The 27036-nt window shown below is 47.9% G+C and overlaps 4 protein-coding genes across 7 annotated transcripts; all 4 read right to left on the bottom strand.

Annotated features, from left to right (window-relative positions):
* Positions 1-63: 63 nt before the first annotated feature.
* Positions 64-9336, bottom strand: TAPBP (TAP binding protein). Its single transcript, XM_017658910.3, has 8 exons — positions 9190-9336; positions 8881-9051; positions 8393-8653; positions 2881-3276; positions 2170-2511; positions 1997-2086; positions 1829-1866; positions 64-1134 (listed from the first exon to the last, which is right to left on the bottom strand). The coding sequence occupies exons 1-8, from the start codon at positions 9224-9226 to the stop codon at positions 1123-1125; spliced, it is 1347 nt and encodes a 448-aa protein (XP_017514399.1). The 5' UTR covers positions 9227-9336; the 3' UTR covers positions 64-1122.
* Positions 9337-9592: 256 nt separating this feature from the next.
* On the bottom strand, positions 9593-12958 carry ZBTB22 (zinc finger and BTB domain containing 22). Its single transcript, XM_037004907.2, has 2 exons — positions 12838-12958; positions 9593-12152 (listed from the first exon to the last, which is right to left on the bottom strand). Exon 2 carries the CDS (start codon positions 12081-12083, stop codon positions 10182-10184), a length of 1902 nt encoding a protein of 633 aa, XP_036860802.1. The 5' UTR covers positions 12084-12152; positions 12838-12958; the 3' UTR covers positions 9593-10181.
* A 618-nt stretch (positions 12959-13576) lies between these two features.
* DAXX (death domain associated protein) lies at positions 13577-18168 on the bottom strand. 4 transcript variants are annotated; one of them, XM_037004891.2, is made up of 8 exons: positions 18020-18168; positions 16660-16915; positions 15696-16527; positions 15363-15577; positions 15013-15208; positions 14378-14855; positions 14003-14225; positions 13577-13809 (listed from the first exon to the last, which is right to left on the bottom strand). In XM_037004891.2, exons 2-8 carry the CDS (start codon positions 16864-16866, stop codon positions 13750-13752), a joined length of 2211 nt encoding a protein of 736 aa, XP_036860786.1. In that variant the 5' UTR covers positions 16867-16915; positions 18020-18168; the 3' UTR covers positions 13577-13749. The 4 variants fall into 4 exon arrangements, with proteins under 4 accessions (XP_036860786.1, XP_036860771.1, XP_036860766.1 ...); XM_037004876.2 differs by having other exon boundaries at positions 16660-16918; positions 18020-18158; XM_037004871.2 differs by lacking the exon at positions 18020-18168 and adding an exon at positions 17802-17940 and having other exon boundaries at positions 16660-16918.
* A 321-nt stretch (positions 18169-18489) lies between these two features.
* Positions 18490-22658, bottom strand: SMIM40 (small integral membrane protein 40). Its single transcript, XM_037004899.2, has 2 exons — positions 20066-22658; positions 18490-18840 (listed from the first exon to the last, which is right to left on the bottom strand). Exon 1 carries the CDS (start codon positions 20345-20347, stop codon positions 20105-20107), a length of 243 nt encoding a protein of 80 aa, XP_036860794.1. The 5' UTR covers positions 20348-22658; the 3' UTR covers positions 18490-18840; positions 20066-20104.
* Positions 22659-27036: the final 4378 nt, after the last annotated feature.

Genomic DNA, 27036 nt, shown 5'->3' with positions numbered 1-27036 from the left:
ACCAGAGGTGACTGGAAGTCGTGCTTGGCAAGGAGAGCCCTGGGGTAAAATGAGACACCCTGCTGGAAGCACTGAAACACTTTATTCCCACACGATTAGATCCGCTCCCCGCATGGGTCTGGCTGACCGTTCTGTCCCTCGGCGGTCCCTAAGCCGAGCAGCCGCATCCTTCCAACAGGTATTTGGTCCAACACCGGTTTCTAAATACTTAGGAAGAATACTCTTATTTCTTATCTTGAGCGCCCTCCAGTGGGCGCCCGGTCCTGTGCCGGCGCAGGGGCTACGGCAGTGGGCAGACGGTGCGGAGAGGAGACGCGTTTAACTACTCGCACAATCACGTAAATACAACAGTGGTGAACCGCGCGAGATGGACTCGCGGCGGTCTGAGGGGGGGAATGGCGGGGCTGACCTGGTCTGGAGCCCAGGAAGGCCGTGGGTGGATTAGGCAGAGGTAACAGAGCTCTGGCTCTGGTACCCGCGGAGGAAAGGAGTAGCCGCGCTGAGCATTGACAAGAGGGTTGGAGGGCACCAGGCGAGGTTGGAGAGAGAAGCAGTGGCTGGAGCGAGGGAGAATGGATTAGGCCTCTGCAGCACTGGTTCTCCAATTGTGGTCTCTGTCCCAGAGGACCTGAGACTATTTCAGGGGGTATGCAAAGTTCAGACTATTTTCATAACAGTACTAACATGTTTGACTTTTTCATGCTCATTCTCTAAAAAATGTATAGTGGCGTTTTCCAGAAGCTTCATGAAGTGTATTGACATTGTCATCACAGCTAATGGGATCTATGTTTTGTGTATGCTTGTCGTTTAAATTTTTCTCAGTTTTAAGTAAGAGTATAATAAATATGTACAGTTCATAACCCACATAAGCAAAAGTTCTCTAGAGTCCCTGACAATTTTTAAGAGGTCCTGAGACCAAAATTTTTGAGAACCACTACCCTACAGCTCTGAGAAGGTGAAAGCAATAGATTTGTGTTTTAAAAAAACATTCCAATCACTCAGTGGAGAGAGATTGAGATTGAAGGGAACAGGAGCAGATGATGACAGTGGTGTTTGGGGGAGCTACTACAGTAGCTTAGATCTGAGATGACAGTGGCTTCCCCATGATGGTGGTGGGTGTCCTCACTGTGTTTCCTGGAAGAGAAGTAAAAAGGTAAGGAATTCCGGGTTTTAAAAAATGGGGTAAAGTGCTCATGGTTGACCCAGAGATAAGTGAAAACCATCATGGGCAGAAGAACAGGGCAATATTTTCTGTGTGCTCTCTCCCTAGTAGACACTATACCAGGTGCTTTTCCTCCTGCATCTCCCAAAGGAGATGGACTATCACCTTTAATCCTCCCAATAGCCCTCTGAGGCTCTACTGTCCAATATGGTAGCCACCATCCACATATGTCTATTGAGCATTTGAAATGTGGCTAGTCTGAATTGAGATGAGCTGACACTTTAAAATATACACCTGTTTTTTAAGACTGAGGACAGAAAAAAGGATTAATTTCTTATGTTGATTACATTGAGAAATGTTAATGGATATTAGATTAAATCAGGTACATTATTAAAGTTAAGTTTATCTATTTCTCTTTACCTTTTTAGTGTGGCTACTAGATTATTTAAACTCATGACAGCAGCCTAAGAAATTTTTTTTATCCTTACACCCAAGGAAACTGAGGCATTGTTTAAGTAGCATGTTCAGGGCATCAGGAGTTAACCTAGGTCTGTATGAATTCCAAGCTGGGATTCTGCCACAAGGCCAGCAGCCTCCCTCCAGTGATGAGTTGCGGGGAGGGGATAAAATGAGAAGGGAAAGATAAGGGAAGATGGAACCTGTTACCTTCTCCTTTGAATCCTTGGAAGTGGACTGGTAGGCAACTGTGGAGAGAGATTGAAGAGGGATGGGATGGAGGAGTGGTAGGGCTGAGGGATGGGTGTCAGATTTCTGGGAGTAGGTGGGGAATGTTGGCCAGTGGAGGGTCACAGTCTGGGTAGGGCTCACACTCACCGACCCAGCCCAACATCTTGATGAACCCAAGGAGGAAAAAGGCAGACAGGAAGATGCTAACACCATCCTCCAGAGAGGGTCCAGAAAGACCTGGCAAGTGGAGGGAGTGAGGGTGGGCCCCATGGTATCTTCCCAGGCGCCCCCAACCCCCCCTTCTCTGTTCTGGCTTTTACCTGCCAGCTCTAGGGTGACTTTGGCGCTGCGCCCTGAGGCGGGCAGGCTGGGGTGGTGGACACGACAGGCGTAGCGCATCCCATGATGCTTGGCGGTGACAGGGAGTGGCTGCAGGTGCCCTGAGATGCTGACAGAGCCATCAGAGTGGTGACGCAAGGAGGAGAGCCACCTCTGCCCCTCGGCCTTCTGAAAGCTGCCCTCAGGGCCACCCCAGAGCTCCCACTCCACCTCCAAGCCCTCAGAGGGGTAGAAGTGGGACACCAGGCACAGCAACTCTGGGGGTGCCTCCCCAGGGGCAGCCCATACAAGGGGTGCTGGCATCAAGGACACTTTGGGGGACTCTGGAGAGAGAGTAGGAAAGGAGCATGGGGAGAATCAATCTATATTGTCCTCAGAGACCCTTAGTTTGCCCTTTGATTCCCCAAAATGGAGTTTTGGGTTTTTTCTCAGTGGGAAATCCACTGTCTCCCTATTGGTGTTTCCCAGGAATCCCCATGCCAAAGCCTCCAATCTCAGGGACCCCATCCCCTCAGATTTAGGAGCCCTTATCCCAAAGCCCCCCGATTCACAGGGACCCTCCACCTATTATCTTTCTGACTGCTGAGGATCCCAATCTCTCCCCCCACTTACCCAGCACCCTCTTCACTATGGTATCCCCATAATCTCAGTGTCCACCCTGTACTGGTGGGGAGCTCTGTCCCTCCACTCACTCTGCACAGCAAGTTTCACAGTGGCCTGCCCTTGCAGGTATGGCAGGTGTATAGTGGCCAGATAGACGCCCTCTTGGAAAGGCCTCACTGCAGGCAGCCAGAGGGTCCCATTTCCGGTCCACGGACCCCACGGTTCATCATCATCCCAAGCAGCAAATGCCACTGCCCCCTCTCGGGCAGTTGGCATTTGCCCACTCAGCCCAGGAGTTGCAGCCAGGAGCAGGTGCCCCTTACCCAGGTACTGGCGTCGCCACTCCAGCCCAAAGGGAGGGGGACCTGGGGCCAGAGATGTGGCCTTGGAGGTGGGAGGCATGTAGGCAAAGCTCAAGTCCAGTAGCGCATCTTGTCCTAGTTGAATTCGAGGAGTGTGGGTATGGGTGAGGACAGTCAAAACAACTGGGGAAGATGGGGAAAAAAAGGATTGGGAGGGGCATGAGGGAGAGAAAGAGACAAAAAATAGAGAAATGGAGTTACAGGGAGGACTCAACTCCAATTTAACCACTCCTTGGAGGACACCTTTTCTGAAACCATTTCCCAGCCCTCCCTGCAAATCCTCTGTTCTCTGGATATGGGTGAGTCCCAGTTGCGGCTGAGAGTGAGAGAGAGGTCTAGAGGTGAATGGGGCAGTGAATGGGTATAGCCTTGAAGGCTGGTCTGAACACCACCATTTGAGCTCTGGGGACAGCAGGATCTGAGTATGTTTCTGACACAACCTGAACCAGTCCAACCTCCATGCACAACCTTTGAAGATGCAGGTCTTTTTTTGTTTTCTGGCAAAGAGAGCGATGACTCATGACTGTCAGTCCTATGGTGCTATACAGAGTATTTACTGACTCTGGAAGGTTCTGGCTCTTCCCCAGACCTGAACACAGATTGCTATGTTCCACTGAGGCAGTGTATGCCAGTTAAGTGTCTGGAGCTCTAATTAAACCCTCCTCTAATGTTATTTATATGACCTCGGGCCAGTTACTTCACTTTTCTTTAGCTCAGCCTCCTAATCTCCTACATATGGATAATAATGATGAAAATAGTACCTATCTACTGCAGTAACAGTTAAATAATTTAATACCTCTTGCTGCCCAGATTTATTCAGTTCCTGACTGTGGATAACAAAGACACCTATATATGAAAGGTACTTAGAACAGTGTGCAGAATACAAAGTCTACAAAAGTATTTGCTCTGATTATACCTAAGCACCTGTCTGGCCCACAAATTTAACATACACCATCTCAATAGCACCTCTGCAATACTCCCCTCCCTGCTCCAGTGCCTGTCTTCCCTGCCTTGATGAATGAACACCACCAGCCACCCAGACATTAAAGGCAAACACTTGGAGTCAAGTCACTAAGACTTCTTCCTCTCATTCATTCAGCTCACATTTATTGAGCACCTATGATGTTCAAGGTAGAGGACAGAGTGGTGAATGAGACAGTCTCTGCCCTCAAATTTCTTAGTCTAATAAGGGAGATAGACAAGCAAATTGTCAAATAAATATAATGTGCTATGTGCTATCCTCACCAGGCCCTGGGTCTATGTTCCAAAACAGATCTTCTATCAGTTTCCAACTCAAGTTCTTATCAAAGTACATTTGGACAATTACAAGAGCCTCCTCTCTGGTCTCTCTTTTCTCAGTCTATCTCTCCTTCACTTCATCCTCCACACTGTTGCCAAACAGGTGGCTGTCTGCAAGTCTGATTTGGTCACTTATCTGTTTAAAAGTCCTGGCTACCTAGGAAGCCAGCAACTAAGGGCACAGGCTGGAACTAGAGGGCCTGGTTTCAGCTCCTAGCCCTGCTTCTTACAAGCAGGGCAAGTATCCTAATTGCCCAAGTGTGTCTCAGATTTCTTTCTCTCTGACATGTGGGAAATAGCAGTACCTACCTCCTATCGTTGTTGAGAGGAATAAATGGAATCATACCTATAAATGCTTAGAACAAGACCTGACATATAGAAAATGTTCAATAAATGTTAGGTGTTACTATTTCATTATCACCACTTCCACCATCTTCATCATCATGGACTTGCTAGATATCTTGGGAAAATCTTTTAATCTATACTTTCCTCAGTCTAATGTGACCCTTGCCTGCCTTTCATAAGAATCAAGTAAAATAACAGGCTTTCAGGAAAAATGGCATACACACAAAAAAACTTTTTATGGTTTACTATCACCTATAAAGCCCAGCCTTCAAGGTACTTGGTAACGTAGCCCCCAACCCTCCTTTCCAGACCTTTCTTGCAGGTCTGGAAGAAAGGTCTGGAAGGGTTCCGCATAAGAACAAGCCACATAGAATCCCTTTCTTGAGATAAGTAGGAACTCTAATCATTGGGCGTTATTTTTACTTTGTTATGTTCCTTCAGATTGTAATCTCCCTCCCCATTTTCTCCTAAATCTAAATACTCCATGGCCTTCAAGGTCAGTTCCACTGCTACTTCCTCCCAGAAATACCCTGATCCTCCAGGTACTAGTAATCAGTTTTCTCTTCTCTTGTGATTCAACTTCTCTCAACCCCGTGGGATTGTTTTTGTTCAATAGAGTAAAAAATTTCACTTAGTTTGTCAAAATCCAGAAACATACTTTTGAATGGTTAAAAACAATTGACAGGATTAATAAAGCTAAAGGTTTTACAGTTTAACCCTAAGGCAACAGTGCTCTTTAATATGGGTTATTGAAGCAATTTTAGACCTGCATTCCATAAATTGGACTCTATAAGATACAAATGTGAATACAACAGGGCCAGAATAGTAGGAAAATTTCTACCTATTTTTGCAGCTTGAACTATATAGGTTTTTGATTTTCTGTTAAAAAAAAGTGTATGGTAACAACTATTATAAAGTATTACTGGAAAATTTTAAACCAAAATCTAGTGAAGCCTCTAAATCTAACCACCAATTTATAGGAAATATGGAGGAAAAAAGGGTCAAGAGAAATGGCACAATGGAGAAACAGCTGGCCAAATACAGAATGTAGGAAATTCTACAGAACAAATGACCCATTCACTACCATTTTAAGGGAGTAGCAGATGCAATGATAGAATAAAAGAGACTTAAGAGTCAAAACTGGTAGGGACTGAATGTCTGTGTTCCCCCATCCCATTCATATATTAAAGCCTTAATCCCCAATGTGACTATATTAGGAGATAAGGGCCTGTAAGGAGGTGATAAAAGTTATATAAGGTCATAAAGGTAAGGCCCTAATCTAATAGACCTGGATGCCCTTATAAGAAGAGGAAGAGACATCAGAGCTCTCTCTGTCTGCCATGTAAGGACACAGCCACAGGTAGCCCCATCTGCAACCACAAGGGGAGAGCTCTTATCAGACACAAACCCTGCTAGCCCCCTGATCATGATCTTGAACTTCCAAGGCCCAGAATTGTGAGAAAATTAAATGTATTGTTTGAGCCACCCAGTCTATGATATTTTGTTATGGCAGCCCAAACAGATACAACAACCAAATACTATATATAGACTTGTTTTTGATCCTGATTCAAGCAATCAGCTCTAAAATAACATCAGTGAAACAATCAGGAAACTTTTTAAAAATTAAATATTAAGGAATTATTGTTTATTTTGTTAGGTATGGTAATGGCGTGGGATTTTTAAGTTCTTATTTAATAAAGATGCTTACTGAAGTATTTGTGAGTAAAATAATATGATGCCTGGGATACACTTTAAGACACTTCAAAAAAAAGCAGGTTGGGGAAGAATTGGTGAAACAGTTTGGTAAAATGTAATAACTATACAAATGGGTGATGGGTATATGGGTAGTAATTTTACTATTTGCTCTCCTTTTGTATATCTTTGAAATTTTCCAAAACAATGTTTTAAAAGATGATGAGATTTAAATGCCATACACACAAAGTATGTTAAGAAAGTACATTTGTCAATGAACATTTTAAAGTATTTGGTAAGAAAGAATGTATAAATGTTTATTAACAAAATTATCAATGATCTGTGACACTAGAAATATTCCATTTTTAATCTTACATTAAAACAATAATTTTCATTTTCTTAAATCCCTAATCAAGCAGAAGCGCTTAGCAAGAAGACTGAGAACAGCAACCAGTTTTTACCCCAGTGGTCTGTGAGACAGATAATTTTCCACCTGGGTGTTCCTGTGGCTCCCTATCTGCACTTCTTTAATGGCCCAAGTTGCTGTCTAATCTACATTACAATTATCCAGGACACATCTGACAAGAATCTTCTTCAGAGCAGAATCTATGTCTCATCACCTTTGTGACCCTTGAAAGTGCCCAGGGCCACTACAGAGATTCTTATTTAATTTGCCAGGAGTGGGACCCAGGTTCAGTATATTTTAGAAATTTCCAAGAGTATTCTTATTTGCAGCCTGGACTGAGAACTGGAGGGCCCTAATTTATTCTTGGTGCTAATAAATATTTATTGCATCAGTGAATAAATTAACCAAGTGTCTCCCTCGATAGTCACAACAGAAAGGCAGATGGGAAAGATCATCCACATTCCATAGTTAGAGAAACAGACTCAGAGGGAAAAGGATATTCTCTCCCCCACCTCAGTGAAGCCAGCAGCCCTGGGAAATACTCTTCCCCCCTGGAGAGAGCTACTGACCTCAGAAGGAGCAGTTTGCCTCTGCCCCTGCTTAGGCTGGGGTCTGGGGACTAAGAATGGAAAAGCAGGGCTGAGTCTGTTTCCCTGGTCCTGTGGGTGATACTCTCAGTGAGGAGGGTGGCAGGGAGGAGGTACTGGGGAAAGAAGGGCGCAGGGCTCGGCTGGGGTCAGACTGTGCTGTTTACATAATAAAATCGCATACGAATGGGGGTAGTAAGGACTTTACTCATATCCTACTCAAGAAGGGAGAGCTCCTAATCTCCATTCTTGCTCTACCCACCCACTCGTTCACCTCGCCTGAGCCCAGCAGTGTCTACCCCGTGTAACGCGCGTAACAGGAGGTAATAAACGAGGTTCTTGCAGTAGGAAACCATCAGGCATCCGGCAGTGTCCCTCCCACCTACTCGAGCCCACCATTTGGCGACCACAGTCAGCGCATCCTCCTGCGTCAAAAGGGAAGGGGCTGTCAGGGGAAATCAGTGACCTTGAGCGCGAGAGCCTTGTGGGCGCGGTGTGGGGGTTCAAAGACTGGTTTTTTGAAACATGGTGAACCGCAAAGGTGCCTAGATCAGAGATCTGGCAGGAGGGCTGAGAAAAGTTCTGGCTTCTGAGCATCTTCCAACCCACCTCCCAAAAACTTTTAAGGTCTGGTATCGGGAAACCCTGCCTCTCTCCATAGTTCCGTCCTTCAGAACACCATGAAGCCCTGCTCCCAACCAGCAAAGGTGGGGTTTTTTTGTTTTTGTTTTTGGGCGGGGCTAGAAGAAGCGGTAGAGATAGACTAATTCCAGCCCTACTGCCTCGCTTTACAAATAGGGAAACTGAGCCAGACTGGGGAAATGACTGGCTCAAGTCCAGGTGGTGAGTCAGAGGCTCATCTGGACCCTTACAATCTACCCATACGTGTCCACTTCCCCTGCCCACCTACCTGTTGCCATGGTGATGAAAGCAGGCTCGGGCTGAGGCTTCGGCTGTATCTGCAGGAGGCTGGAGAGGCTGAGGACTGGGCTGGACATGCTGACCATGAACCAAGTCCCGTCCAGGGCCCGTGGGCAGCTCTGCTCCGGGGTCAGGCCGCTGGCCCAATTCGCGGAGGCGGGGAGCGGGACGTAGTGGCTCATCTCGCAGTGTGGCACAGAGACGTCCGGGGGATACCGCCTGAAGGCCGCCTGGAGGGATCCCGCACCATCTGTGAGCGCGGAGAAGGGAGCTGCAGCTGTAGTCACAGCCAGGAAAGGGGCACGGAAGGCAGAGTCCAGGGAATTTCAAACTCACACACTATCCGGTAGTGAGAGCTTTAGAGGTAATCCGGGTTTATTTTACACTGGGGGAAACAGGCCCGAGGTCACTGCGCGACCTAAAGAAAAGGGGGTTGGTGGAGGCGACAGAGTTGGGGGCGAGTCCGGAATGACTCACCATGCACTTTGAGGTAGAGTTCGGGATCTAAGTCCGGCCGAGGAGGTGGGCTCCCCGGGCCCTGGCGCAGCAGCAGTGCAGCGGGTCTCTTGGCCAGGCGGCCCTGGCCCACATCCTCCACCAACCAGCACTCTATCACTGTGGGGCCCGCTGAGACGGTGACCGACAGGCCTAGGGGAAAGGGATGCGAGTGAGGGGGCGGTCCAGATGTCAGATGACCCGACCTCCATCCCCTCCCAGCGTTGTTGAGCGCATGGTGGGGTCACCCCCACCCCTTTCTCCCCTTTTCCTAGGCTACGAGTTCCTCACCCAAAGTCATAGCGAGAAGCAAGGACTGGGGCTTCATGGCGCCGTTATTTCCTCAGCCCCGAAGCCTTCTCTTCCCCCTTTCACTTTCACTTTCCTTGAAAAGCCAGCAGGAGGGGCCAAGAAAATCCCCGCTCTGGTTAGGTGAGGGCATGCGGGAGGCAGGTGCTTCTCCCACTGACCGGACAGGGGATCCAGGAACAACCTCTCCATTTCTGGCCGGGGGACCTCAGCCCCGCCCCGCACTCCGGTACCACCCAGCACTACCGAGTCCCAGAGACCTCCCCAACTCTAGGCTCCTCCTGTCTTCTCCCCGCCAGAATCCACCTTCCCGAACACCAACACTCCGCCTTCCCCAAGTTGTGCCTGGCCCCAGCAAACACATAGGGGTTGTTAGGAAGCCAAGTGAAATGACCAATAAATACTTTAATCACCGTTTAAAAAAAATATGATTTAAAATAAAAACCTTGTACCCCTATGACTTACTCATTCCTCTCCATTCCCTCCGCAGTGACAGTACAGTTGGGGGTTGGGGGCAAGGGCTAAGGTAAAAATAAACAGCATACCCTTCAGGGGTTGGGGTAGACTTAGAATAAGGGTGGGGCTCAAAGGCCTGGTCCCCACAACAACACAAACACAGACTTAAGGTACAGACTACAACCACCTAACCCTTGACTCTGCGACTCCAAGATGCTCAACAGGCCCCCTCTCTCTCCCCTCTACAACCTGTGCCCTACTCTGAAGCTGGGGCTTCAGTGTACCTGTCCGAGGGGAAGAAAGGGCCTAGTTCCGGGGATAGTTGGTGGGAAAGGGGTTTGAGGAGTGGAATGGGGTGGCAGATGGTGCAACGTGGTTCCCCCTCCAGAATATATACAAGTCCATAGAGATAATGGAAGACAGTAAGTGTGGTGGGAGATCAGCTGGGGACCACAGCGCCCCTGGCAAGTGCTCCCTACTCCCTCTTCCCTGAAAGCTACAGGGGGTAGCCGGTCCCTTCAGTTTGCTCCTCCGCCCCCACTGAAGCCTATCTCCACCTTGTGGACGCTGGATGGGGACAAGACCCGCCGGTTGGACGGGGGCGTGTTACCACAAGCCTCATCGCCGCTTCCCCCCCCCAGCCCGGGGGACTCTCTCTTGGGTGGCAAGTTTGGTCCCGTGGATCCCCCGGGTCCGGGTCCTGCCCCACCCCCGCCAAGGCGGTGACGACGCTCGCAGTGTCCCCGGTGGCGCATGAAGCTGTCTCGCCACATGAACTTCTTGGCGCAGACACCGCACTCGTAGGGCTTGAGACCTGTGTGCGTCTTCATGTGCTCGGTCAGGTGGTGCTTCATCTTGAACTTTTTGTTGCACACAGGGCAGTCAAAGGGCCGCAGGTTGAGGTGCATGTTTACATGCCGATCGCGCATGCTCTTGTGGGAGAAGGCCTTTCCGCAGTGGCACAGAAAGATCTTATTCCCATCTCCACCCCCTGCCCCTCCAGGGGTTCCACCAGTGCCAGAGGGCATGCCTGGGCCCCCTGCTGACGTAGGCCCCAGGGTCACAGCCCCGTGTTCAGCTTGGATCCCTGGCGGCTGAACTGGAGCCTGTGAGGAGGAGGAAGAGGAGGAGGAGGATGGGAAGACTAGGATCTGGTTGCCCTGCATGTCCAAGGGAGGTAGGGGCCGTGAAGAGTGGGAGGGAGCATAGGAGGAAGGGGTGGGTCCCCCTGAATCATCAAGCCCTGCCCCAGAACCCCCACCCTCATAAGTACCAAAGTCATTGGAGGACTCACAGAAATTGACCTGCTCCTCTCCCTTGTCCCGAGGCTCAGTCAGAGTCCGGACATCACTTATGCTAAGGGTAGCCTCAGGTCCTCCCCCTGCTGGAACCCTGGAGCCACCTCCCAGCTCTTCATCTTCATCATCCTCACAGGTCAACACCAGGTCTTCCTCCTCCTCTTCCAGATCTGGGTCTTGGGGAACCAGGGGTGCTGGTGCAGGGCAGCTTCCACCCCGCTTCACATATACCCAGTGTTTCTGTGGCATGATGCTGGGGGGTGCATAGGTGGGCCGACGGAGCCCAGCCCCAGGTACCACTGAACCCCTCCCATCCCCACCATCATCACACAGCTCATCTGCCTCCAGCAGCAGCTTCCCAGAGGTAGCTCCCCCACTACAGACCACAGGGGTTGGGAATACAGGGCCACTTCCTCGACGTTCCCCACTGCCCACTGCAGAGGCTGCAAATGCCTCTAGGGAGGAAGATGAGAAATCAGTGGACTCTCGGGGGCTGAAGTAGTTACTGCTGCTAGGGGACTGATTCTCACTGGCCCGGCTGGAGGCATGGGAGCGCACAGAGCCCATGGTAGCAGGGGCCATGGTGCTCCCACTCCCTGATGGAACCCCAGCACCAGGGACAGTGACCGAGGTGGCTGCAGCAGTGGTGATGGTGGTGGTGGCTGAAGCCCGGCCTTCACGGAGAAGTTCAGTGCACTTGTCCACGATGTGCCACATTTGGAGCACAGACCCCACTGTAAGGAAGTTAACAATGTCAGCAGCAGCCATGCTGAGGCGGCCAGTGTAAGCTGAAGCCAGGACAGTCTCGAAGGCTCCTGGGTCCATGACGCTGGGCAGCGAGATGGAGGTCATGCCCTTGAGTAGGACCTGGTCGTGGAAGTAAGGGGAGGAGGCAGCCAGGACAGCACGATGAGCCCTGAATTCCCGGCCCTGCACTCGGATGGATACATCACAGAGCTGGCCCTGTAGCCGTTGCTGGTTGAGGGACTCCAGGAGGGCACTGGTCACCTCAGGGAAGGACACGTGTACCACTGCAGCTGCAGGCAGGGGCAGTGGGGGCGGGGCCAGCGATAGAGGCAGGGGGAGTGCTGCCCCGCCAGGAGATAAAGGAGATGGCTCCATGGTGTGGAGGGAGGGGGTACCCCCCCAGCCACAGGAACAAGGGAAGAAGGAGGGCGGCCGGGGGGGTCTCTGGGAAAAAAAAGAGAGAAGAATGGTAACATCTCATAACAACACAGCTAATTACAGTTTAAAAACATGTTCACATGCATTATCTGAGTAACTTCTCGCAATACTGAGTTAGCAATTCCTCTCAATCCCATCTGACAGATGAGGAAACTGAGGCTCAGGAAGAGTAAGAGATTGTCCAAGGTAACACAGCCAGTAAGTGGCAGCGTCAGCAAACACAGGTGTCCTGACTGCAAATTCGGTGCTTTCCTTGAAGGTTAGAGAAATAAAGTGCTCTTGGGGTGTAGGGTTCCTCACCTTGTAATTTCCCATTTTCCTGAGAGCCTGACCTTCCAAAATTTACCTTTTTGGTGTCTGGCACTCTTTTTTGGGTAGAACAGGTCTTCTCTTGTACTGAAAACCAACCCTCTCTCCATTTCCCTTTAGGCTGTACCCCCACCCCCACCAATCTCTGCTGGGCCAGGACCCCTTTGCTCCCACTTATCTCTAGCCCCACCCTTTCAAGTCCCCTCCCCGTGGCCTTCAGACCCCGTCCCTTCAAGATCCGCCCCCGTGGCCCTTTCGACCCCGCCCCTTGTCTACCCCCACCCACGCAGGATCCCGCCCCCCTCTGCTCCGCCCCAAGAGCTACTTCAACCTCCTCTCCCACCCGGAAGGGGGCCCCCCAACCCCGCGCGTCCTCGCTTACCGGGCCGCGCGCCCCCGGGCCCCCCCCGCCCCTCACTCGGCGGCCAGAGCCGCAGCCTCGGCCCCTCCCGCCGCCATCTTGCGCCGACTCCCTCCGCCCTCCGCCTCCGCTCCGCCTTCCGCCCCTCCGGCTTTAAAGGTACAGGCGGGCACCCCGCCCGTGCTGCTGGGCAAAACTAGGCCGACTTGGCCATTTCTCCTTTAAGGAACAGTAGCCTCAATCCTCTTTAAAGGTACCCGGTCTCTTCTGTTGCTGAGGAATCAGGACTTGGCTCTGCCAAAGCATTCATTCCCCTTTAATTCTGTAAGCCTGCTGCCTCTCATTGGCAAGGGTCTTGGCCTTCGCTGCCTAGGCTCCGCCTTTGAGCTGTGGCCATTAGCGGGTTTGCTGGGTGTCATCGCTAGCGTCTCCCAGCATCTGACAGTCCCTGAAGCCCCGCCCCCTTTCTACGGGCCTGGATTGGCCAAATATCCTTGAGTCAGCCCACCTGATTGGCTTTTTCACTCCAACTCGCTGTGAGCAAGTAAAGCGCGTGTAAGGAAGGAGTCTGAAGCACCAATTTTTTCGGTGCAGGGCATAGGCAAGCGGAAGGCCTGAGGGCGTGCAAACTCCCAAACAGCCTAGCTAAGGGCAGGCTAAAAAGGACAGATCCAGGGCTACCCAGGGCAGGGCTAACCCTGAGCCAGACGACAGCTGGTGCCAATTACTGACAGCAGAAAAGACAAGGAAAAGCCGGGGATACGATAAGAAAACTTTATTAATGTTTTTGTGTAAAACTTGTTTTGTTTTTTTAAAAGGAACACCACCAAAAGGGGATTAGATCAGTCCATCCCTTCCTCAGTCATCTGCTTCCCAACATCCTCCAAACACTATTCCAAAATATTCAGGAGGCAGGGAGTTGGGGGGAGGCAGTTAATCAGAGTCCGAGAGGACGATGATTTCCTCTGGATCGCACTGTGTAGCCACACTCATCTGCAGGGGGATGAGAGACAATGTCAGAGAGATCTGGAATATAGGAGAAGCAGAGGGAAATATTTATCAGAGATTAAAAATTGGGGTGAAGCAAAAGAGAGAGAGGATGTAGTGGGTGCAAGATCCAGACAGAGTGCCAGAAAGTGAACAGTGAAAGAGAATGACGTCAGAAAAAACTACCTCCCCCTCTTACCTTGTAAGTACCAGTCCGGGAGGGTTGTAACTGGGGGATTTGGGACAACTGGGCTGGATATGGGCTACAGAGGGAGCTGGTCACAAGGCCATGGCTTGGAGAATCCACCCTTGTCGAAGAATCAGCAACTGGGGCCATGGAAGCCAAGGGGGAAGGTGGTCTAGGCAGGGTATGTATCTTCTTCCCATTCTCCTCATGCACTGACCTTTGCCTTTCCACACAGCTAGGGACAGAAATGTAAATGTGTAGAGGTGTATGGCAAGCCTGAGGCTGGAGAGGTGTGCCAATCTCTCCCAGCAGATTCAATTCCTCAGTATTCCTCTCAGAAAGCCCCCTGAATCTCTCCTGGGCTTCCCACCTCCTCATTGTTGTTACCTGTTTCCTAACGGCCCTGCTCTTGCTTGCTGCTTCTCCTTCCGAGATTTCTTGCAAGGAGGACTAGAATCATCCCAGGTGTGAGGAGAAACACCTCCATTGAATGAAGTGGAGGTGACCACAGCTGCTCCGTTCTCCACGACAGTGGTGAAGGGGTCCTCTGACTGCTTCCTGGAAGAGGAAATGTCCCTCCCCTCGGGAGAAGGGGTGGTATCCATGGGCAAGGCTTCAATTTCTAGCTCAAAGAGCTGGGACATAGGGCTCTCCTCCTCCAGGGGCAACTCCCCGAGGTGTTCTCCACTGCCTTCAGCATCTATGCTGGAGGGGGCCAGGGGCTCTTCTGACAGTGAAGATGGTGACACTCTGAGTCCTTTATTTTGCTGCTCCCCCAAAGACCTGCTCATCCCTCTGCTAGTTTCCAGGTTCTTTTCAGTGGAGATATGTGGTGGGGACATGGGGCTATTGTCTCCATCTTCACCTGGAAAAGAGGGGGGAGGGGTAGCATGAGCACTAGAGGAAAGAATCCTGCTGAGAAGACACCAAGAACAAGAGGAGGAAGGGAAGAGTCTCAAACAGGTGGCTCAAGTCTGACAGAGTAGAGGGAACCGACACATGAGATTGTTTCCTTGACATACCTATTTCCTCCTCCTCCTCTTCATCGTCCCCCTGACCTTCCTGCATCTGTTCCAGGTCCTCCTCCTCTTCAGAATCTGTGGCCTCCTCCCCTTCTTCTTCCTCTTCCTCCTCCTCCTCACTTTCCTCATCTTCTTCATCATCTGTCTCAGCTTTGGAGGTGGTTGGGCACTCCTGGGATGCCATTCCACTAGGGCCCTGGGGGGCAAAGAGTTTCTCTAAGGAATCTCTTGCCCCAGAAGGTCTGGTTCCTGTGTTCCTTCTGCACACTCCCCCACCAATAACCATGGACTCCCTGCTGGCCAGTGCAGGGGAAGGACAAATTCTCTCTGAAGGGTGTACCCTTTCATACCTCACCAGACTCCAAGGAGGCTTTGTGGGGGTCTACAGAGTGGGAAGAGGTGGCTTGGGGGAGCCGGGTTCTTCTCTTCTGTCTCTCCCCTTCCTCACTCTTTTCCTGCATCATTGCGTATTTGGAGATGACCTCATCCAGCCGGCTCATAGCCAAGCTCCGGTTTTCCCTCAGGCGCCGGGCTAGGGCAGGATCTGATAGAGCTGGGTCAATGCCTATGTGGAAAGATATAAAGTCAGAGTACTCTTCAAACCCTATTAGAAGGGACTACAGAGATGCCCCCTCCACAACACACCAGACATGTAAGGGTTTTAGCATTTCACTAATCCTTACCTGGCCTATAGTCGTCTGTGAGGTGACAGCCAAAGTTGTAGATGAGGTCAAGGTGGCGCCGCTCCTGTAACCTGATGCCCACATCTCGGAAGGCATCCTGAGCCATGAGCTGGAGCTGCTGTCGGGGGAGGCCAAGGCTGTGCCGAGCAGCTGCTTTCTCTACAGCCCGCAGCACATCTCCATAGTCAGGGAAGGTGTCAGGCCCTGGCTTGTTGATGAGCCGCTCAATGCACCTGTTAACCTCTGGGTAGCGGGTGCCACGGTAGGGGATGCGCTGCTCTATGACACGGCCTGTCAGTGAAGAGCAGTCTTTCAACTCACACAACCGCCCAAAGAGATGGATCAGCTTACGCTTCAACCTTGCCTCCTGCAGGTATGTGGAGTCTGGGTCATCCAATTCTGAAAGCTCCAACTCCTTTTCCTGCAGCCGCCGGATCTCTGCCACATAGAGTGCTAGCAGCTGCTCCAAGCGCTGGATCTGCCGCCGAGAACCACGGGTCCGTGGGGCCTCAGAAGCAGTGGTCTCGGCATTTGTGGGGTCTGAGGAGGGGTCTATGGGAAAGTTATTTCCAGAGGATTCACTAGAGGTGGCAGCAGCAGGGGCCAGTTTCAGCTTCTTCTTGGCTGAGTGGGCCTTGAGAACAGTGCACAGCTCATTAATGTAGACATAGAGCTTAGCTGGCCGGTTCTGGGCCCTAGAAAGGACCCGAGAGAGGATGTTGCAGAACTCCGCCGAGGCCAGAAACAGAGAGTGGGCACGCTGCTGCCGGTTAGAGAGGAATGGGACCACCTCAGGGTGGTCTGCTGTCTGCGTCTTACACAGTTCAAGGAACTGGAAGGTTCGAGGGAGGATGGGAGGGGGTTGAGAGAAAGGTGAGGAGGGGTTAGTGGGGAAGAAAGGACAGGAGAGCCAGTCAACCATCCCCCTCCCTAGGGTACAAGAATCTTCTTCCCTACAGCTCACCTCTTCAAACAGCTTCTCATTCTCCAACTTGTAGCATTTCTTGCCGCCCGAACTACTACTTCCTCCGGCCCCATGGGGCTGGGAGGACCCAGGGGCTTCTGCCCGGGGTGAGGCCGGACTGGGGGGTGGGTGGGAGGGCCCAGGCTGAGCAGCTGGTTCATCTTCATCATCATCATCCAGCACAATGATGCTGTTAGCGGTGGCCATGGGGGATCAAATCCCCCGGAGAGAGGAAATGTTGGGGATTTCAGAATTCCTGCTGGAAGGGGATGGGCCTCAGAAAGAGCCCCTCCAGCATAGGCCCATCCCTTCACCTCACAGATTTTCCAGTCTTCTTGGGTTTTGCTAACACCCAGCCCTGCCCAACAGTGTCCTGGCTGCCTACCTTCAGCAACCGTTAGTACCATTTGCTTTCTGGGCCCTTTACTATGGGCGCCCCAAACCACCTGAAAACCTTAAGTCCCCACTCCCTGCTCCACCCCTCAATTCAATATCCGGTCTTTCAGTTGCCTTTCTCCACTAGGTCTTACAGTTGGACGTTGTTGATTCTTCCTCCCAACCAGTGGAACACCTCCCACACTGCACTCCATATTTCCTTGACATCCCCTCACACAGATACCATACCCCCGTCAGTACCACCTCACCTATCTTCCCCCTCACTCTCAAACACGTCAAATCCACACCCTCCCACCATCCTGAAGGAACACCCCAACTCCTTGACTCTGAGGCGAAGGAGGTTCCCTCCCAACAATCTATTCTCCTTTCTTCTTAGATTATCGCTATATTCCACCCTCTGGTGGGTCTCCTCAAACCCGGGCATTTGGTTGTTGATATTTCGCCCCAAGTCTCCTCCCTCTCACGCCACCCCACCCCAATTTTCCCCATTCTGTCTCTGTGACCTGTAACCGATCGTGAGCCCCGCACTGGGCTCTCCGATTCCTCTCGGATCCCAACCCTGAGTCCGGCCCCTTCCCCTTGATGAGCTTCCCGCCAAGTCCCCCTCCCCCGCTCAGCCCCCGGCCGCCCCACTCCCCTTCAGGGCACCACAGCTAGCCCCGCAGACTCAGCGCCCGGGACTCCCCAGTACCACTCCCTCGACATCCCCGCCCCCACCTCAGCTCCCAGCACTGTCCGACCCCCACCTCAGAAACGGTCTCTCATGGAGACCCTCGCCGCTGATCTCAGAATCGCATGGGTCCCTCCGTCTTCCTTACCCCTCCCACCGCAGGCCCTACTCCGGACCGGAAGCCGCAGTTTCCGCCTACAGACGACCAAGCGCGGCCATCTTGTCGTACGGCACCCGGTCATCCTGTGGCCGTTATAGTAGACCTGCCCCCCGAGCGCCCCCAGTGCCACCCACCTTGTCTGAGGCTCTGTGCCCCCGACCTGTAGGGGGCGGATCTGCCCCCTCAGTGAGTCCCCAGGTACCCAGGGGCCACCATTTTTGCCGTACGGCCTTGCCTACGCCCGGAGTCGGGCGCGCAGGTCGTGGAGCTCTTTTCACCCGGTGCTCCTGCGACTCCGCCAATCAGAAACTTCTTGCATCCGGCCCAACTGTCGGCGAGTCGCGTGCAGGGAGGACTGAGCCACCCTCCCAGGTAGGGGAGTCGGGGTGAACGGTACAGGTCAGCTAAGGAATTAGGCCCTCCAGGGCTGCGCAGGGGTGCACGGAAGGGCAGCTGTCTCCTACGAGGGAAGTAAAACCTTTCCTTCCGTTGGGCTATTGACAAGCCTTCCGGTGCTGCTTTTCTACCTGCCAGGTACCGGTTTCCACGGCTTAATCGAACGCGCCTGCCCCTTCCCATCTGCGGGCTGCGAGCTCCCTTACCTCTGTCCAGCAGCTGTTTCTGCATCCAGGGTTCTCCTCCATCACCCCAAAGTGAAATCATAAAATTGCATACAAATGAGCACAACACACTATACAAATGTATTGTTATTATTGCTGTTGTTGATTTGCTTTTCAAGCTCTTGGACAGAATTATTGACCAAGCAAGTAGGTGGTCTCCTCTGGACGAGGAGCAGGCGATGACCAGAAGGCCGTGCTTTGTCTAGAAGCTCTAGGGGCTGAGGTCTGGCGTTTGGGGGCGGAGGCTTTGAGGAGAATCTGTGTAAATTACCGCTGTGAGACCAAATGAGGCTAGTAAAATATCTCGGGTCTTGTCGCCTCTTCCTGTAGGAGCGCTGAGGAAAGAATGAAGAGAGAAGAAACAGACTTTGACGCGCGCCTCGCCGGCACCCTCACCTCGCCCTTTCAGGGAGGTTGGAAGGACTCGTGGAGTCAAGGATGGGTCCAAAGCCGAGCTTCTGGGAAAGCCGGAAAGGTTAACAAGATTCCAGTTGCTGAGGTTCCCTCCTCCTGGATGCTTGCGCATTCCGAAAATGGTGAGCATCTTGCCACTTTCGAGAACCACAGAGGTCCTTGTATCCACAAGCTCTCAAGAGTCCCAGAATCTCGAACCGTTCCGCACTACTTCTCTCGGTAGTGTAAGCCTACAGTCTTCAAATTTGGGAATATAAACACTTTCCAAAGGGTACTCGAATTTAGGAATATAAGGGATTTAATTTCCAGATCCTCAGATCCCAACTTTCCCCAAATTGGAGTTCCTGAGTAGAGGAAGCAGAGGTTCTACTTCTTTCCTCTCCCTTTTACAACACTTTCTCTTAAAAAAAAAAAAGTGTAGTTTCCAACTATGAAATCTCCTGGGGATAATCTTACTTTGTCTTCAATAAAAGAGACATGTAGCCTATTTTTCATCCAGGTACCGTAAACACTACCTCATCTATTTTATTTAAAAATGTCCTTTTAATTTTTGACAATTAAATAAACGTGTACAATCATTATGCTCTTTGACCAATTCCATTCTCATAATAATTGTAATGATAACCCAGAAGAAAAAAAATTTAACTGGAGTCCTAGGGTCACAATAAAAAAATATTTTTTTCATCTCAATTAATATATGTATTCAGGAAAGTATGCTAGGTTGGTCAATTCATGACTTTTAAATATAAAAGCATAAAATTGTGGGTAAGTGGAATGGTAATAGTTCAAGAAGAAAAAGAATGACTCTCAATCCTTAAGAATTTGTTTTTATATTAAAGGGATAATGGTTGTTATCAAGTCACTCTGAAGTTTTAACTCCCCTGGACATTCAAAAGTATGATTGATTTGTTTTATTTTAAAATGTGCATATTTTTGATAGCCAGAAATTCATCCTTGAAAAAATTTTAATTTATGATGAAAATTTTTAGATGCTTACTCTAAAATATGTGAGAAATACAAACTCTTTCAAAATTGTTTCCCAGAGTATAGTTGCAAAAATTTTAAGATGGCTGCTCTAAGCTATCCAACCGAGTGTCTGCTCCACAGTCCCCACCAGTCCCATTTCCCTCCTGTCTCCCCACTCACCTCCTTGGCAGGGAAAGAGGATGTTTATAGGAAAGGTTGTCACAATTCCAGCTCCTCCTCTTTCTGAGGTGTTCTCAGAAGCCAGTTCCCAAGCCTTGCCCATGGCAGCAGCCACAGCAGCTTATAAACAGCTTCCAGCATCAGTAGTGTCAGGATAAGGGCCAGGAAGACAAAGAAGGCCTTGTCCAAAGCCCTACACAGCGGGCCCCTGGGAGGAGAGGGACCCTGGGCAAATGCCAGAAATACATCCTCCTGGTCCACATCGGCCCCCTCCTCTGCCATAGTAACCCACAGTGTGGCAGCTGACTGGATCAGGGAGGCTGGGATGGAAGCCCTTACTCAGCAAGGCCAGGATTAAGGAGTGCGGATGGGGCAAGTCCTGCACCTGTCCGACTTGACACTAATTCCCCCACCTAAGAGAGAGAGGAGAAAAGAGCTTCTGCACCTTTGAAACAATCATAATCATCCAGTACAATGTGACTGGTCTGAATGAAAGGATTCCTAAAGTTTGTCCTCCACTAGTCTGTAATTCTGTTATTTGGCAACTGAAGGCCCAAGATGGAGATGTGAAAGCTGGAAGTGCTTGAGTCATTCTGGGTCTCTAGGCTCAAGGCTCAAGGTCTTGGACCCCTACATATAAAGGGTGAGAAAGTGGACTGTGAACCACCGTTAGTTAAGGATCTAAAGCCCATTGTGGCTTTACAGTGGGTGGTCCGAGTGCAGAGGAGGGCTCAACCAACCCAGGTGGGTGGGGACCAACAAAGGCCCTTTGGGGTCTGTGTTGGCATTGTTCTCTCCCAGATCTGCCGGCTGCCTGCCAATCCAGGAGCTGAAACCTATAGTGCTCTCTTCCTGATCTCTGGGCCCTATGGGGCCAGAGAATAATTATAATTGGACTGCAGGGGCTTAAGCTGAAGTTTTTAAAAAGAGAAGGACTGTGACTGGTCACCGGGGTAACAATGTGTACCTGGCACTTAACTGTTGGGAGACTGAGGGGTCCTGATTAGAGAGCTGCCAGTTGGGAATGTCGTCCAGGAAGCTGTCACTGGGCCAAGAGGTGAAGGCCTTTTTTTGACCCTGTTCCCCAGGTTTGACGGTCCATGAGGGAAAGTGAAGGGCATGTAGAGACCTGGGACCCCCAGGATAAGTGAGGCAGTGGCAGGGAGAGGTGGTGGCTATGGGAAGAAGTAGAGTGGCTAGGAGAACTCATACCTGGAGCCTTTAGGGTCTCTTACCTAACCTTCCTTTTGACCTTAATAGGAATACCTTGGGAGATAGTTCATGCCCAGAGGGGTACAAACAATGTCACAGTTTTGTTTAGAGTCAACTCATTATCATTTGCTGTTTCCACAAGAGAGTCACATTAGAAATTAAAAAAACCTGGGTCAGGGTTCATACTAATCTCTTGTGTGCTAAACTAAACAAGTGGGCCATTAGACCAAGGTGACTCTACTGCTGTGGAGGCCTCCATAAACAAACCAAAATCTAAGCCTGTAAGTGCCTCAAGGTTAGGAAAGTCAAAGGCTGAGAACAACCAATCACAAAGGGCCAACTAGGCTTTGAGCTACAGCCAATCAAGTAATTTCCTTTCTTTGTTTCTGTACTTTATATATGTATATATATGTATATAGTCTTTCCCCTGACTCCTGTCTGCAGAGTGCTCTTGAGCACTTCCAGTTTGGTGCTGCCCCACTGGAGTCATTTTTGCTCAAATAAACTTATAAAATTTGATATGCCTCAGCTGATCTTTTAACAGCTGTGTGAGTATGACCATGGCCAAGTCACCTCAACTTTCTTTAGTTTTTTATAAAATTGAGGAAACATCTTGCCTCACAAAATTATTATGAGGGACAAATGAAGTAATGTATTTTTTTGTAAATTATGAAACACTATGTAAATATAATGTATTAATTGCTGATGCCCTTACTTAATGTCTCAGGCTAGTTTTCAATAAGGCTGCACACCTCACAGTTTCTCCCCTATGGTAGGTTCAGCACCAAGACCTTGTGTAGTACATAAACCCAGCACCTTATTGAAATTTTTTAAAATTTTGAATTAATTTCAAACTTACAGAAAACATTTAAGAACAGTATCAAATTCTGTGGTATCATTCTCAGTCTGATTCCCCATTTGTCAATATTTGGCTATATTTGCTCCCTCTCTCTCAACTCCCATGTAACCATCTGTTATGGGTTGAATTATGTTCCCCTAAAATTCACATACTGAAGTCCTAACCCCCCAGTACCTCAGAATATTACCTTATTTTGAAATAAGGTCACTGAAAATGCAATTCGTTAAAGTAAGATGAGGTTATGCTGCAGTGGGGTGGACTCCTAATCCAATATGACTGATGTCCTTAAAAGGGGGAAATCTGGGCACAGACCTGCATACAATGAGAATACCACATGTACATGAAGGCAGAGATACAGCTGATGTGTCTACAACCCAAGGAACACCAAACACTGCCAGCAAACCACCAGAAGCTAGGGGAGAGGCAAGGACAGACTCCCTCACAATGCTCAGAAAGAACCAGCCCTGCTGACACCTTGACTTTGGACTTCTAGCCTTCGAAACTTGAAGGAAATAAATTTCTGTTGTCTAAGCCACCCAGTTTGTGGTACTCTGTTACACCAGCTGTAGCTCATATACTAATACATCATCCTAAACAGGGAACCAGCACCACTATTCAATTTATAGATGCCATTCAAATTTCACCAGCTGACCTTTTTCTGTCCTTTTTGGTCCAGGATCCCATATTGCACTTGGTTGTCACATATCTTCATTCTTCAATCTGGACAATTCTGCTGTCTGTCCCTGTCTTTTATGAATCAGTTTTAAAGAGTACAGGCCTTTTCATTTCTGTAAGATGTCTTTCAAACTAAGTGCATGTCCTCACATGCATGTGTTCAAGAGAAAAATGGTGTTGTACCTTCTCAGTGCCTCATATCAGGAGGTGCAGGAGGTGAATCCATCTTACCCCTGGTACTGCCAACCTAGTATGGCAGGTTTCTCCACCATAAAGTCATCAGTAGTCCCTTTGTAATTCCTAAATATCTGGTACATCATCAATCTGCCTTAGCATCCATTGATGACCCACCCCCATCAGAATTACCACCATGATGATGTTTATTAACTGGTGACCTTTAATTCCACCATTTCTTCTTCAGCTTTTAGTCTACTATAAAATATATACTATAACAATCAACTATAAAAAAAGTATTCCCTCCTCCCATTTATTCATTTATTTATATCATATGGACTCATGGATTCCTATTTTACTCAATGAACTATAATCCATTACTACTATATTTACTTACATTGTCTGGACTCATAGGTTTCTATTTTATTTAATGAATTGTAATCAGTTACTATCATTATTATTTTGATGCACACATTATTCCAAATTTGGCAAATGAGAAAGCTCTTCAAGCTAGGTCCATGTGCTTTTGAAATGTTCTAAACATTATTTGAGCACTTCTTTAACATCTTGTACAAGAGGTAATCCAGGCTCAATTTAGACTTTTCCTGCCTCAGGTCAGGAATCAACAATCACCTTTTTTTTCAAGTGGCTCTCACTTCTCTTCACAGAGCATGGTATTTGGAAACCAAGTTCTGGGTGCCAGATATCCTCACTGCTACTGGGATGCCATTGTTTCTAGGTTGTCTCAGCAAACCAACCTAGGAAATATATGAATGTATATATGTACACACATACATACTGTTCCAGTTACTATTGCTGTCTAACATACCATCCCAAAACGTAATGGTGCAAAACAGTCATTTTATCATGCTCATTGAATACTGTGTCAGGAATTCAGAAACTAAGAATAGCTTGTCTTTGCACACTGGGGTCTAGGTCCTCAGATGAGAAGACTTATAGGCTGGGGTGACTTAACCACTGGGAGTTGGAATCATCTGGAGGTGTATTCTGGCAACTGATGCTGGCTGTCAGCTGGATCTCTTTTGGGGCTGTTAGTCAGAACACTTACACGTGTCCTCTCCATATAGCCTGGGCTTCTCCACACTGTGGCACCTCGGCGTAGTTAGAATTCTTACAAGATGCTCATGGCTCCAAAGGCAAATATTGCAGTGAAAATATTGGGCAGAAGCTATATCATCTTTTCCGACCTAGCCTCAGAAATCATACATCATGACTTCGCTACATTCTATTGGTTACCAGAGTGTCACAAACCTGTTCAAATTTACAGGGAGGAAAGATAGACCTTATAAGCCTACGTTTTGATGGAAGAAGTGGAAAGAGCTCAAGAGAGAATGGTAGGTGAGGAAGAGGAGAACAGGAGTACATCCACCTCTTTCACAGATTGTTGCCAAAAAGGGAAGGAGAGAAATGCAACAAAATGTAGGGGATGGAACATCAAAAGGAGGGATTTTTAAATGGATATATTCTGGTATTTTTGTGTGCTTACAGGAATAACAAAGTAAAGAGGAAATGGAACAAGGGAGTGAAGTGGCAATTGTAGGAACAATGTCATTAAGAGAAACTGTGATTGAGTGCACAAGTAGGGGAGGTGGCCTTAGATAGACACTTATATCTGTGGTGCCTGAGTGAAGACAGAGACTGAGGGTAGAAATGTAGGTAAGTGGGAAGACAGAGTGGTAAGAGGTAGAGAAGGAATTTCACTTCTGTTGCTCCTGTTTTTCAGTAAAGTAGGACATAACATCATCAACGAGGCATGAAGGGATTGATTTGAGGAGAGAAAAGATGTAGACATTTGTAGGGCCCCAAAGCAAGAGTAAAAATGGAGGCTTATATATTACAGGCCTAAAATTTTTCAAGCTAATAAACTGTTAACGTTTGTTCTTTATTTGTACCTTCACATGTCTATCTTCATAACGATAAAATCGAAGAATGTATAAAGAAACATCATTGGGAGACTATGAAAATGACTACATTTAATTATTATCACATATATTTAGAATATTCTTTTGGTAGATCAGGTATGGTTCAATGAGTAATAAAGACATGAGTTATCTGAAAATTAATAATATGTATGTCAGAAAATTTATTTTTCTTATCTTCATTTTAGCAAAGTCACTAATTATGTTGTTACTAAGATTTTCACATAGTCTGTATTCTATTGATGGTATTGGGCTAAATAATGTAAAAGTAAATGCAACTGTATTCAAATTTTACATAATTTGTATATACTTTCATAGAGATGTAAAACAAAGTTAACATGAAATTAAAATTATTCTCATGCTTTCAAACGTTATTTTCTGAATGCTTAAATCATCAATTAAAATTAAAATAAAATGCAAATTATACTGAATGGGTACTTAAAATGATTTATAGAAAGCTTTAAAATTAAACTTTTTAAACTTTTAATTAAATCCTATTAAATACTTTTATAAAAATAAAACTACATGTGACTAAAGCATTAGATGTCCATTTAGTTGCCAGTGTAAATTCATGTGTCACGCTTGTTATGTCATGCTTTTATATATGTATATGTGTATGTATATATGTGTGTATACACACACACACACACATTTAAGAGTAATATGAATTGTTTAGTACAGAAAAATGCTCCTCAGCCACCGTGTACAACTGCGGCCCTACTGTGAAATGATAACATCATTATGTAAGAAAGCACTGCTTTCACACTGAGAGAGATTTGACAAATTAATTAATTTGTCTTTTCCCTTACCTAATCACTACTACTGACAAATTTTCCCTGCATCCCAAAACACGGGTCCATATCTAAAGTCAACAACAGCATTACTCATAAATCTGCACAGCATTTGCTCACCATCACCTTTTATTCCAACGATAGAGGATAAGAGGTACGGAGACACATTTCCTTGGGACTAGACTAGTGATAATTATCATAACAGATGTTTAGACTTATGGTCATGCTGTGTATAGTAGATAGCCTTCTAAAATGGCTCTCAGTGATCTCCACCTCCTGATATTTATACCTTTGTGGGATCCCCAACCTTTGAGGATGGACTGGACCTAGTGACCTGTTTGTAATGAATAGAATATGGCAAAAGTAATGGGATGTCACTTCTGAGATTAAGTTATAAAAGACACAACTTTCATATTGCCAGCACTCTTTAATAAAACAGGCTCTCATGTGAAAGAGAGGCCCACATGTCAAGAAACTGAGGGTGGTATCTGGACAAGAGCCAACAAAAAACTGACACCCTCAGTCCAACAACCTTTAAGGAACTGAATCCTGCCAACATCTGTGGGAGTCAGCTTAGAAACATATCCTCTAGTCAAGCCTTCAGATGAGATCACTAGCAACAACTTGATTGCAGATACTGTGAGAGACCCTGAAGCAGAGGATCCAGCTAAGCTTCTCCCAGATTTCTGACCCACAAAAACCATGAGACAATAATGTGTGTTGCTTTGAGCCACTAAGTTTTGGGCTAATTTCTTATACAGCAATAGATAACTAATACACTGTGCCAGAACTTAATGTCAGATCCTTAATCAAAGAGATACTCATATGTCCTTTCCAAATGTACTCTTTTTGTGTTATAATATGTGAGGCCCTCCAAAATATGGAGGTCAAGGCAGAATCCACTCTTGCCAGGGTATAAAAACAATACTAGGACTAGTCCATCAGTCTTCAAAAAATTTTTTGCTTGCATGTTTCCAAAAAACATTCCAGAAAATGTGACCTCTGACCTTTTCTTTATTTTTTCCTTTTATCTAATTTTTTCCTTGTAGATTTAAATAAGGAAAAATGGTGTAAGAATTTTGATGTTTTATAAATATTGACATGTTAGAATGATACTATTTATATTATTCTTTTAAGTATATCCAATATAATCCAAATGCCATAGTTACTTGATATTCAACATCATCCTTTTTAAAAACATAAATAAACTCTTCTTTAACAGCTGCACATTTTACATTATTTATTTTTCTCCTTGAATTCTTATGTCATTCACTTTTGTACATAATTTTATCCTAATTTAATATATTTTATATATGGAAG

This window comes from Manis javanica, chromosome 16 (genome assembly GCF_040802235.1).
Source record: "Manis javanica isolate MJ-LG chromosome 16, MJ_LKY, whole genome shotgun sequence".
Taxonomy (NCBI): domain Eukaryota; kingdom Metazoa; phylum Chordata; class Mammalia; order Pholidota; family Manidae; genus Manis; species Manis javanica.
Note: the sequence above shows the minus strand (reverse complement) of the source record. Positions and strands in the feature narration are given on the sequence as shown.